The 13921-nt window shown below is 35.7% G+C and overlaps 1 protein-coding gene, 1 non-coding gene and 1 pseudogene across 3 annotated transcripts; 2 read left to right on the top strand and 1 right to left on the bottom strand.

Annotated features, from left to right (window-relative positions):
- Window positions 1-1075: 1075 nt before the first annotated feature.
- On the top strand, window positions 1076-4028 carry LOC145620581 (pyridoxal 5'-phosphate synthase-like subunit PDX1.2 pseudogene; annotated as a pseudogene). The gene is made up of 2 exons (XR_014108258.1): window positions 1076-2173; window positions 3904-4028. The product of XR_014108258.1 is annotated as a pyridoxal 5'-phosphate synthase-like subunit PDX1.2 pseudogene (transcript).
- A 3675-nt stretch (window positions 4029-7703) lies between these two features.
- Window positions 7704-10507, bottom strand: LOC145621332 (mitochondrial arginine transporter BAC2-like). Its single transcript, XM_081676072.1, has 2 exons — window positions 9634-10507; window positions 7704-8721 (listed from the first exon to the last, which is right to left on the bottom strand). The coding sequence occupies exons 1-2, from the start codon at window positions 9883-9885 to the stop codon at window positions 8008-8010; spliced, it is 966 nt and encodes a 321-aa protein (XP_081532198.1). The 5' UTR covers window positions 9886-10507; the 3' UTR covers window positions 7704-8007.
- A 2289-nt stretch (window positions 10508-12796) lies between these two features.
- Window positions 12797-12868, top strand: TRNAW-CCA (transfer RNA tryptophan (anticodon CCA)). The gene has a single exon. It is a non-coding gene; the product is annotated as a tRNA-Trp (tRNA).
- The last annotated feature ends 1053 nt before the right edge of the window (window positions 12869-13921 follow it).

Below are 13921 nucleotides of genomic sequence, written 5' to 3' on the forward strand. Positions count from 1 at the left end.
CTTTAGAGTTGATTATGAGGTCAAACTTTGAGATATTGGTCATGCACTTGATATTTAAAAGTAAAATATAAGGAATTTTTCGTGTGAAATAGGTGTGCCAAAATATAATTAGTTTATATATGCGTAGATTCGCTCTCTCCATTGAAAATTAATGTGTTTGTATAAAGTTTTCAAAGTAGATTATTGTTTTGAGTTTAAACCGTCCTACTTGGTGCTTAATCTAATTGCTTTGTAAAACTCTTCCCGCTTATACACCTCAATTCAAAACAATTTATTAGTCAAAAACACATTTTCTAAACACTTGTCCTAAGATTGGTGACAATTGGTTGGGCTTGTTTGTACACTAAAATTCAAGCCTTGATCAATTTGGACATCAATTTTCACAAATCCCAAACTCCTAATAAAATCATCATTATTACATTATAGAGCCCAAACCAAAGTAATTAAGCACGTTGTAATATTCATTCATCATCTTCCTAATACACGAAGTTTCTACACTCCTCTCATGGACAACCTAGGGGTGCTTATCGAGCGAGTCGATCACGAGCTGAGGGGTGCTCGACTCAACTCGAAAACTTTTTACATGTGCTCGTTAAAGTTTCGAGCAAATAAAGCATGCTCGACTCGTGCTCTTTAAAGTTTCGAGTCGAGTAGCTCACATTTTGATCGTTAAAATTTTGGTACTTCTATTATTATATGTCTTTATTTATTTTTTGTTCAATTTATATTGTAATCCTTATTATATATAGATATTAATAAAAATTTACTCTTTGTTTTTTTATGATATAAATTAAGGCTTAATTAATGTCAAATTTGTTTAAAGATAGTAACTTTGTTTGCAAATTTAATATTAATAATATTTTATCGAGTTGCTCACGAGCTTATCGAGTCGAGTCAGAGCGTGCTCAACTCGTGCTCGTTAACATCTCGAGTCGAGGCGAATTCGAGTCGAGTTTTGACCGAACGTTGACCGAGTCGAGTACGAGTTGCTCGCGAGCTGCTCAACTCAATTAGCACCCTAGGACAACCTTACAAGTATGACAATAACTTTCTCTCTCTCCTAAACACCCCCATTTCCTAAGAACTTTCCAGAACAATCCAGGGCTCACCATCTTCTTCCTCTAGATTCAATTCCCCTATTTTTATTAAATCTCGAAAAAACCCTTATACCCCATCAACATCAACCCATCAACCATCAGCAATCTCTGTTTTTTTTTCTCACAGGCATTTCATCAAACACTTAGTGTGCATCAATGGCGGACAACGGCGTTGTAGTGTTTTACGATGGAACCATTGTCACCACCGACGCCAACAAAAACCCAAACCCATTTTCGATCAAAGCCGGGTTAACCCAGATGCTACGCGGTGGCGCAATCGTCGAAGTCTCCGATCCACGGCAAGCTAAAATCGCTGAAAGTGCAGGCGCTTGCTGCATTTCTGTCGCCGGAGATCAAAAGGGTATCGGAAGAATGGCAGACCCATCAATCATCAAAGAGATTAAACGCACCGTTTCGATTCCTGTCATCGCTAAATCTAGGGTCGGGCATTTTGTCGAAGCCCAGATTCTTGAATCAATTGGATCCGATTACATCGATGAAAACGAGCTCTTATCAATTGCAGATGAAGATCATTTCATCAACAAACACAATTTTCGGGTCCCATTTGTTTGTGGGTCGAGAGATTTGGGTGAAGCTTTGAGAAGAATTCGAGAAGGTTCTGCTATGATTCGGACTCAAGGGGATTTATCTGGGTCTGGTAATATTGCGCAAACTGTAAGATATGTTAGGCAAATAATGGGTAATATTAGGGTATTGAATAACATGGATGATGATGAAGTTTTCACCTTTGCTAAGAAAATTGGGGCACCTTATGATTTGGTTGCGCAAACTAAGCAAATGGGTCGGCTTCCGGTTGTTCATTTCGCTTCTGGTGGGATTGTTACTCCTGCTGATGCTGCCCTGATGATGCAATTGGGGTGTGATGGGGTGTTTATTGGGGGTGAGGTTTTCGATGGGGCGGAGCCGTTTAAGCGTGTTCGGGCGATTGTGGAGGCGGTCAGGAACTACAATGATCCGGCTGTGTTGGCCGAGGCGTGTACCGGGTTGAGTGGTGCAATGGCGAGGATGAATATCAATGATGATAACAGGGTGGTTGAAGTTTGAATGAATGGAAGGTATCTTGTTCTGACTTTATTGATCAAGAGTTGAGAAATATTATGGTAGAATTCATAGATGTTGATCTTGTTGACTTGTTTGATGTTATAGAAAAATATGTGGTTTCATGAGGCATGAATCATATTGTAGTTGTGTTGTGTACTTGGTTATGTACTTTTGAGACTGTTGTTGTAATATGAGGAAATATAGAGATATGGATGAATAAAATAGTTACTCTTTGTGTATGTTGCCGTCTTTGTCTTTGTTCTTGTTCAATTTTCTTTTGCTGAAACTTATTTTACTTGCTCAGAAAGGATTTGTTTTGTGGTGCAATTTTTATCATTGGAATGTTGTGTAAAGAAGATATGATTAGTTTTAGGATACAGGCTCATCTCAAGGATTTGAGCCATGTTGGAGCCCCTTTGATTTTTAAATCTTACCCTTTCATAGATTTCTTAAAAGTTTTGCCATTATATAATGTCCTTACTCCTTAGGCATCTCCTAGATCCTATAGAGTATCGGGGAACGGGGGTTGTCCTACTTTCATCATGGTTAGCTCACCAATAACATCTCAACCCCATTGAAGGGTGGGGGATAGGGAGATGAGATTGTCCTAATCACATCATGGTCAGTACTAACAACATCTTTACCCCATCCAGCGAGGGGGTTGTGGGGTAAGGAAGGAAAAAGAGGGGGGGGGGGGGGGGGGGAGCTCACCAGTAATGTCTCCACCCCAATTGGAGGACTGATATTATCAACTGCTACACATACTAGTCCATTGATTTTTGATGCCAAATGGCACATCTAGTTGTAGGCTGCTGTGACAACATTGTTCTTTTAAACATGAACACAGAAAACACCAGCTCCTTGTCCCTTTAGAAAGCACGATCCTTGGTTAAATTTTATGGGATCTTTGGTAGATACTTGAATGGTTTAGTTAAAGAGCTCGAATATTTAAATTAGCTTGTTCAATAAAAATAAGAGTAACATAAACAAATCTAAGCTGAAGATCTTTGCAATAAAACTGGATCTAAAGGCCAGAGATGCTAAGGATTGTATCTCTCAATCAATGATTTACTCAATTCCTATGAGCTTAGCAACGAGGATTGGTGATAGTCTTACTAACAATTCGATCATACAAGTCAAGAATGTGTGAGTTTTTTTTTCTTGTCCTTGATGACTAATTTGATGTTGAAGTGGTTTTACAAGGACTTGCTGATGATGCAATGATGGAGATTAGAAGAGTCGTGTTGAAAGTACTAGCTGATGAAAACAATTGTTGGTTCGGTGACCCTTGTTTTGTTAAATAGTTATAGTAAGGGTTTCACTATGGAGTTATATTATTGATTTTGAAATTTCAAAATTTATATGAAGAAGGGAAAAAAAAAAAAAAAAAAAGCACTCTCTCAAATCTAGTAGAATGTAGAAAAATATGTTTCTTTCCTCCAATATGATGTTAATTGTGACTTGTGACTGTTTTAGGCTACTGTATCTCTAGCACGTGTTTTAGTCTGTTCAGCTGTTTTAATACTTGCCAATAATCTCATGCATTGTTTGTAAGTATATTCCCTCTCCTCTTTGGCCAGTGGCAGCAGATCCTGAACCGAGTGAATTCTAGGTTGAGGCTGTATATATTGGACTCTCCTTTACCCTGGCTGGCTTAGAGCTTGTGCAGGAGCATATTAGAAAAATCAAGATCATGTTGTTATTCTGTATGCTGTCTCTCATGTAACTTTATGAATTTTGACAGGTTGGCATATTTTATGCAAATGCATACATAGCTAGGTGATAATACCATTTAGGCATTTACCCACTGAGTTAAGAGGCTCTGAATTCTTTATTTCTGCTTCACGGCTTACCTGTTTTGGGTGCAAGGGATAGTAGAGTTCTTGTAAGCATTGGTGCTGTCAAAATGTCAAGCTAATGTGCCTGGGAAGTTGGAATGGCCGTGTAATGCAGATAAATGTTCTTGTGGGCCGTTGTGGCATCTCTTTCTTACTCTGTATATGGTGTGAGAGTAAGCCTATTGGGATTAATAAACAGTTGCTGTTATGCTTTGCCTGTAACACGCTCTGAAAAACCCTTGATGATGAACTAGAGATTGTTGTTTTGCTTTTGCTCAGTTAACTCTCTACCGCAGCTAAGAATCTGTTTATTGGGATTATGATCTTGCTGATAGCTTCACTACGCTCTCCCACTCCCACCTCATTGTTAGTATGTAGCAGTAACTTGTAGTCTTGTACAGTTTGCTGTCTGTAGTCGACGACAACTTTTTAGTCCAATAATAAAAGCTGGTGGTACGTTTTGTTTTGATCTAGTCTAGAAACAGTAGTTGCTGTTGGTTTTGCCTCATTATAAGAAACTTGCAAATATCTTCTAAATATTAGCCATTAGGTGCAGATCTGCAGTATGAAAAATCATACTCAGTCAGTCAGTGCCCTCAGTAGCACGACTCCGTAAAAAAATCCAAATTCCAAGTTTCAATAATTACTTAAGACAGTCAGATCTCTCAAGTTTTTGTAACTTGTTACAAGTTCAGTAGAGTAGTACTCAGAAGTCTGTCCTAAGTGAGTATGGTCGGGTATGTCCAATGTGCTGATCAACCCAGAAGAATTCCGTAACATGGGTAGTTGGTAGTTCTGCATCTTCCGGAATTATACACAAGAAGACAAGCTTATATTTTTGTAGTTTCAGAGACTTTTGGACCAAATCTTTCAGACAAGAGATCTTTCTTGACACACTTTGCCCTAGATAATAAGTTGATGACCGTACGTCTATTACATTATTGCTATCGTCTCTTACATTATTGCTACATTATTTAAGAACTAGCTTTCTGGCCCGTGCAATGCACGGATTGTTTATAGGTATATAATATAATTTTTAATTTTATAATATGTTTTTTATTGGAAAATGAATAGTTTATAAAGGAGAAAAATGGTGAAAATTGAATGTAATTGTAGAAGATATTAAGTTGGGGGAAAGTGAACCAAACATTCATTCATGTGTTGAATTAAAGCTAGTGTATTTTTTTAATATGAGAAAGGTTAAATGAGATGACTTGTGGCATTGGTGAAAAATTTAATTTACATGTGGCATTATGAGGATGATGGTTTGTGTTTTTAAATACTAAGTATAGAGTATAGATAGATATGTCTTTTAAAAGCATTTAATACGTAGTAATTAGATATCTTAACATTATATCAATCGATGTGTGATTTTGAAACCATATTGAATTGCATTTTTTTAAGAATTGTATATACTCCGAGTATAACACTATAAGCTTATACGAAGAAACCTCTATTCATTTTTTATTTTTATTTTAGGGACACTAATTTATGAACATCATAAAAATCTTGTACTCGGTATTACTCGTATAACGCAAGACTATTACAGAATTAAATGCGGTATATCTAGGAAATTGGCCTCTGAATGGTTAGATAGTGTGGCCAACTTTAAGTGGTGAAGCAGAGGTTAGATGATGGTGTATTGATATTGGTGGATTTGCATGCAATTTCAGACCTTTCAGTAGCAGCAAATGATCGATCTACTTCCGCCGAATTTAATCCTCTCAATCAACTGGGGTGGCAAAAGAACATAAAAAAAAAATAAAAATAAATAAATAAATAAAAAAAAAAAGGGTCTTGTTTTAGGCAATGGTTTATGCTTTTGTTTTGAGCATTTTGGTATTTTGTTTGGAAATTACTAATTATATAGGTGCAAGTGACAATCTTTGATGATTATAGTAGCATTTTATGAAGGATTCAACTGACAATCCATATTTGTAACTTAGGTGAGTGGAGTCGATTCCCCCGTTATTATTTGATCAATCTATTACTCCGTATTATCTAAAGATTTAATGCTTTATGCTAAACTCTTACAAAGAACCATGTATGTCTATATATTTTACCCACATACTTTATTTACCATCACGTATCTACGGCCATATTCTCATGTACACCTAATAACTTGCATGGCACTTCAAGTCTTTAGCCAACCATCAAAAAAGATTTTGAGTGTCCTCTTGAATATCTTATTTATTCCCCACACTTAAAATTCAGAAGGTGATCTGTATGGAGGAATATGATATGGGAGCCAAGTTGAAAGATCAATCAGGATTCGGTTGAGCATAGGTTAGATCTTAGACATCTCCTTACATCATGGAAACCAACAGCTTACTTGCGTCATCAAGAACAAAGATCTTATCTTGTCAGCAGAACTTGTTTACTTTCAAACAACTTCTTTCTCAACCCTTTTGTGGTCCTTAAAACATTCAACCATACGTGCACTTGATATATTTGCTATCTTTAAGCTGATGTCAAAAATAAATCTCTAGGTAATTTCACACCATCTTTATACACCCATGATTTGATAGGTAATTACGTATATTACAAGTTACTCATAAACAACATTACAAGTTATCGTATTTTCTAGGAAAAATTAGAAAATAACACCCAAAAATTGTCACGATTTTGATAATAACACCACCAAAAAAAAAACTTTTATTATAACACCACATAAAAAACCAAAAATTTGGTTTCACCACCACTTAACTTTTCCATCCAAAAAACCGTTAGTGGGTCCCACATTGTACACGTGGCAATTATGCATTGGATTAAAATAAATTAAAAAAACAAAAAAAAAAAAGAAAATTTTAAAAATAAAAAAGGAAAACCCTTTAAATACTCAGCCACCACCGGCACCGCCGTTCTCCAACCCAGCTCCACCGCCGTCAACCAATCCCAACCGACCACCCTCGACCCACAAAACCAGCCAGCTGACCACCCTTGGACTGTCGAAATCAGCCCTAACGTACCCACGAAATAAACCACCCCCGATTTGGTTCAAGGTGTGGGTGAGAGGAGTAGGGCGATTAGTGGTTTTGGGTATGGGTGGGTCGGGGTTTCTATGATTTGGCGGCGACTTTTGGTGGGGTTGGTTAGAGGAGTACGGTGGCTGGGCTAGTTAGGGTTAGGTTTGGGTGGTTTGGCGATGGATTCGGGTCGGAGAGACGATGATGGGGGCTGGGCTGGTTTGGGTTGCGGTCTGGGTAGTTCGGCGACGATTACAGGTCTAGGAGACAGCGGTAGGGGGTTGGGTTGGGGTGCCGGCCGTGGTAGGGTCGAGTTAACGGCGGTGGAAACTGGCGTCGGTGGTGGTGGTGGTGGTGGCTGGGTTAGGATTGTAGGGGTTTTCTTTTTTTTTTTTTTTTAATTTTTTAATCCAATAGTTGAGTGACACGTGTACTGTGTGGGGCCCACTTAACGGTTTTTTTGGATGGCAAAGTTAAGTGGTGGTGAAACCAAATTTTTGGTTTTTTTTGTGGTGTTATAATAAAAGTTTTTTTTTTGGTGGTGTTATTATCAAAATCGTGACAATTTTTGGGTGTTATTTTCTAATTTTTCCTATTTTCTACTACAGAGTATAATGGTTGATGATTGGATTTCTTGAATTGTTTTTGTTTGTATGATAATTACGGATGAGGGTAATAGTATTTGAAACTTACATGTAAAATCTATCAGTTTCATTGTGAACCTGTACTAACATTTTAAGATATCAGAATTGTCTTAGGCATGTTGTTCATGAATCAATAATTCATACATTGTTGTCAACTAAAGTGTTGATATGCCACTTTCTCTGGTTATGTTCATCAATATTTTTCTTTTGCAATTTCTTACATGTTCATACAACAGACAATAGGTCCAGCTGAGATTTCTGTACAAGCAGCAAATGAAGTACAGAACTTCTCTACCTATACTAATCATATAATTCGATGTGCCAAGTTTGATCATCCATGAAATAATTCGCTTCAATTGCCCAAATTGTTGGCCACCCTAGAATTTCAGGGGAATTAACCTTATGGTCCTGAGGCCTTCAATGTGCTTTCAGTCTGAAGACTCTCATTACCAACAGTTCCAACACCACTAAACAGGCACCTCAAAGAAAGCTCGTAGGCAGCAAAAATCGCTCCATTCACAACAAAAGCACGAGCAACTGCAGTTCCTAGCCCTCTCCACAGAACTCCATAACCATCCTGCTTGACACTTTTCCTAAAGCAATCGACAATTCCACTGTATTTAATTGACTCTTTCGTTTGTGCCTGGAGTCTAGTCTTGATCACATCTAATGGGTATAATGTGGCCCAGCTTGCAACTCCAGCTAAACCCCCGGCTACAAGCATTGTATTTAGGGTCTCTTGGCCACTCCTTCGGCATCCAGGGTGGAGCTTTTCTCTCATGTACTCATATGTCCAGAAGTATAACCCATGAGCGGGTGCATCTCTGAGGGCCGTGATGGATAAACCACGATATAACCCTCTTAGACCTTCGGTTTTAAGTATGGTTTTGGCTAATTTTTTGGGACCATTTTCAGTGTTTGATACCAAATGGGTGTTTTGCTTCAATTGAAGACGGATTTTAAGCAGCTCAACGGGGCTCAATATAAGACTTTGGAGTGCCCCGGTGCCAAATCCTCCCAGGGCCACCCCCTTATACGAAGGAGGTTCTCTTGGATCAACAGATTTGTCACACGCTCGAGATAAGACTGCATATGTTTGGAAAACCACGGCATTCTGCAAACCAAAGGTAAGAAAACACATACTTAAAAGATATAACCTATCAAACAAATGAAAACAGGATTCTTTAAAGTTGAAACATAAAATCACAACCACAAATGAAGCTTGTTTTCTCCAAGTTATGATAGAACTTAATATTGAATGCTTGAGACTGTTTGCTGTCAAATTAAGCTTTTCTAATTGCCTAAGGATGTCACAAAAAACACCAAGTGAATCAGATAGATCATCAGAAACATGTAAAACTCCAATTAGATTTACACTCACATAGACACATAGTTATGACATTATGGTGGTAGTTTCAATTCTATCAAATTCATAATTAGTGGCATGAAATTGGGTTGATAACAACATCAAAACCAAAAACTATACTTTTTTACTAGCCTGAAAATCAGAACAAAATGCATAATAACCTATCTATGTTACTCGGACTCATACATAAGCGTCCGTGGTGTCCCACACAGCCACAAGCGCATGTACAAGTGTCAATAACACAACCAACTTGTAAATGTTTGCATGCTTCTTATTCCAAATGAAGCGTCTAAGTGTCATACCCACGTCTAAGGATCAAATTCGAAACATACAAATTACACGAATACTTGAGGTGAAATAAAAATCCTATCATAGTATCCTAAGAACCAACTTGTCATGCATACACTTTTGACATGAAAATATAATATACTGTATGCAATTGCTAAAACACAGGGGATTGGACCTTTTCCATTCTTACCCAGAAACTGGCATAAGATTCCCCAAAAAACGGTGGATTCCCATTTCCCAGGATCAATTAGTATCCTAAAAGAACCACCAAAATAAGTAATTATCCCAAAACCAATAACATGCAATAATTTTAATCAAACCAAAAAAAAAACTCCAAAATACATAAATTAAATATAAAAAAATTATGCAAACCTGAAAAGTGACAGAGGCCAAGGGAGCAGCCATGCCTCTGTAAAAAGCAGAGGGTCCTTCGGTGGCAAGAACTCGCCGGAAAATACTGATTGCACCGCCGGAACTTGAGCTCTGTTGCCGGATTCTGAGCGTATCCAATGGATATCCGGCGACAACTCCGGCGATTCCACCAAACCCACCTGCTACAAATTCTTTTCCCCAATTACTTGCTAAAAATTCTGGCCAAAAATCCATCTTTATCTCCTTTTGCATCCCCCAATCCTCAAAAAAATCAAATTTTTAATCTATCCTCCTTTTTTCTGTAAAAAAATCTTATTTTTTTGGTAGGAATTTTTCAATCTAAAGGTTACCCAATTGAATTTTTCAGATGGGTATTCTTTCTTTTGAGTTATTTTAACAAATTGCAGAAGACCCACCTAATCAAAACACCCTTACTTTCCTTGAAAAATTCAGGGTGTTTTTCTTACAAATAAAAAATCAAAATTAATGTAATTCTGCAAAATCTCTCTTTTTGCAAAATTAAGGAGAATACGGATAGAATTTTCAGATGGTGTTTATTTTCCGAGTTAATTCAACAAATTTAAGGAACACCAAACTTAAATTTTTTTGGCCAAATTAAAAAGTTTCAGAACTTTCCCTCTCTGTTTAGGTTATGGGTTCTGTGAATCTTCTTCACTTTTATCCCAAAGATTCAAGCTTTTTATAAAAAAAATAAATCCCAATTCCAAGCGATAAAATTCGAGATATAAAATAATGATTGTTATTGAAGGAATTGGTTCAAAGTGAGAGTAGTGCATTCAAAAGAGGGTGAAAATTAATTGGGAATTTGAATAAAAAAGATGAAAGAAACCAAAATTGATCACACGGTGCAAGTTTGTTGGGACTAGGACACTGCTCCAATTTAAGATTTTCTTCTTTAAATAAAATGGCACCACAATTTGTGGCACGTGGACCAATTGTAAAAGACACGTAATAATACGGACCTTCAAAGTATTTGAAAAAATATTAATTTAGAATGACCATCACAAACTTTTTTTATTTGGTGATTGAATTGGATTGGGTGAATTGATGGGTTGATGATGACGAGATGTCATGATCTTGATTCTCCTTATTAAGTAAGCTACTCACAAATCTTTATTACCCCTTCACTATATATCGATGATCATGTTTCAATTAAAGTTATGTTTAGTATTCGTACACAATATTTCAATTAAAGCTATCTTAAGGTGTGTATTCAATTCAACAGTACTCCGTAACTTTTGTGTGTGGCTGGTCACGCCGTTTAGTCAGCTAACACATGAATAACTCTTAATCAGGTAACCCTGACCGACTGAATAATCACTAACCATGTAATTGTTGACAGAATAACTTCTGACTAATCGAGTAACTTCTAGTTGAGCAACTTCTAACCAACCGAGTAAACCTTAATTGACCGGATAACCCATGCCCGAGTAAGTAATCCTTGACCGAGTGAATAACCTTTGACCAAATAAGCCTGACCATTATTTTAAAAAAAAAAATGAAATTTTGTCTTAATTCAATCAATTTTCACTTATTTGAATTTATCTTATTTTATGTGAACTTTTATAAACTTCACATATTCTTTGAATATATTTCAACTTGTTAGATTGTATTAAAACCTATTTCAGATCTAATCGAACCTAGATACCTTATCATAACTACTTAATTTTTCCTCAAATTATAGTAACTTCATCAACCTTTTTGTAAACCATATTTTGAGTCCTAAATTGTAACATGATTATCTTTTACAGAATAATAATTTGTCAAATTTTGATTCTAACGTTTAAAAAAGGCCGAAAAAGGTAATTTCATAGGTGTAACACTAAATTATTTCAAATTTGTTGTACTAAAAAGATTAATAATAATAGTAAAATTATTTCAAATTTGTTGTACTAAAAAGATTAATTATTTCAAGTTTGTCAATGAATTTGAGTGTTATAGAACTATCCATTGCAAGGTATGGGACTTGAGTCCCACATCGGTCATATGGGGGGTTGATGTGAGAATTATATAGGACAATAGGAGAGCCTTTCCAAAAGCTAGCTCAAGGGCAGGAGAGCCAATTGTCCTATATAAATTCCACATCAACCCCCCATATGGCCGATGTGGGACTCAAGTTCCATACCTTGAAATGGATAGTCCTATAAGGCTATAACGGTGAGTGAAAAAAAAATAATGACCGTGAAAGTAGAAATATATAATACTTAAAAAGTACACTACTTCACGATTTTTTGTAAAAAAATAAACAGTGTAAATTTAAAAACTTACACGTACATTAAGGGGGCGTTTGGTATAAATTATGTAAATGGAATGGAAAGGATTTATATAAGTAGGCGAAAGGGTAATGATATACGTTATCTTTAATATATGTTTGGTATATTGATGGAATGAAAACAATTTAAGGAGTTTGTGATTGAAGGGGGAAACATATTTTGTTTCCACTAGTTGAACAAGGGTAACAATTTAGGGGATTTTGTACCCTTTGAAAATGGTATTTGTTACTTGTGGATCATACAAAATTATTAGAAATGGAAACACTTATTCGTTTAGACGTTTACGTTTTCTACCTTACAAATTTTTATACCAAACACCCTCTTAATTAGTGTAACACTTTATAAAATATAGAGTGCGAAGTCCTAAAGGGATAGTATTTTAAATTGTCAATAACATGCTGTCAAGTAAAAAAATCAAAAAAAAAAAAAAAAAAAAAAAAGACTCAACAACCGCCCACAAATCCAGAATGAGCCACCAAACCTAATTCGTTTTTGGTGTGCGAACTTCGTAAGGTTCCTCGATCCTGGGTTTCTCCGGCTCATTGGTTAGCTCGTTGTGCTCGACGACGGCAGTTGTTGTTTTTTCATTTCTAATTTTGTCTCTTTCTGTTGTAGTTTGTTTTTTCTTTGATACTTCTTTTGTCAAAAAAAAAAAAAAAAAAAAAAGTAAAAAAAATCAATTGAACATGCCAAAAACGATTCATTTAACATTTCACGCAAAGCTAAGATGCTTCTATTAAAATAAAAAATAAAAAAAATGAAAAGATGCTTCCAAAATCCCATTTGGATAAGGTCTTATGATGCCACGATAACAGCTCTATGTTACTAAAGCGTATAATAATATAATGTTGTATAATTTTAAACAACGGGGATCTGTGGCGCAATGGTAGCGCGTCTGACTCCAGATCAGAAGGTTGCGTGTTCGATTCACGTCAGGTTCAATATCCTGGTCCCAACAGATCATTTTTTTTTCTCCTTTTTTTTAATAAACACCATACAATGAAGACTTTAAGTTTAGCTCATTTGTGCCTTTTTTTTTTTTTTTTTTTTTTTTTTTTTTTTTTTCCCGGGTATAGTTAATCATAAATTTAGTGTTCCTCAAAAAAAAAAAAAAAAAAAAAATATATCATAAATTTATTGTGGAGTTAAGTAGATAATTGATAGTTGAGAAAGTTTTTCTTTTAAATAGCTTGAAGTTTAGCTTTAAATAAAGTTATATATGTAGTAATCTATTAATTTATATAAAAAGAGATTAATCTTTTTAATTACTTGAAGGTTAGCTAGTTTTGGTCAAAGAAATAATTAATCAAGTAAATTGAAAATTAATACATACTTATGGTTTAAAGCACAAAACGTTTGGTATTGAAAAAACTTTTTTTTTTTTTCATTGATGTGTCATGTGTGGGTTTAAGGTTGACACCCCAACATTAGGTACATATATTGTTTTCATAACCCCCTTGTAAGTTGTAACCAGGGGCGGACCTTTGTTGAGGCGGGTCGGGGCCTGGCCCCCCTCAATTTTTCTAAGTTATTGGTTTTAAGGAATATAATGTCTAATAATTACACTTAAAAAGTTATGACATAGTGGTTAAGTATTGTTATTTTTAAGCAAAAGGTTGGAGGATCAAACCTTGCCCCCCCAAACTTTTTAGCCCAAGATCCGCCATTGGTTGTAACTAGCTTGTGTCCTCAATTTGCTTGGTTTGTAAATGAAATTGACTTATGAGATTGACTTTTTATATTTAATTATAATAATATGTTAATCTTACAAATTTAGAAAACATTTTCACCAGCAAATTAGCTTGCACAAGGTAATTTTATTGGTCAAGCTAGTAGCTAAGAACTTTGAAATTGCAATCAAGTCCCTAGCTACAACCATTAGTAAGAGTAATTCCAATGGCACTCTTATAGGATATGCTTGAAAATAATAAAGAATTTTAAACTTGCAGTTAATAATTGTGGGAGTGAAACAATATTTATTTCTCGAAAACTAC

The sequence above is a fragment of the Chenopodium album genome, chromosome 27 (assembly GCF_948465745.1).
Source record: "Chenopodium album chromosome 27, dcCheAlbu1.1, whole genome shotgun sequence".
Lineage (NCBI taxonomy): Eukaryota > Viridiplantae > Streptophyta > Magnoliopsida > Caryophyllales > Amaranthaceae > Chenopodium > Chenopodium album.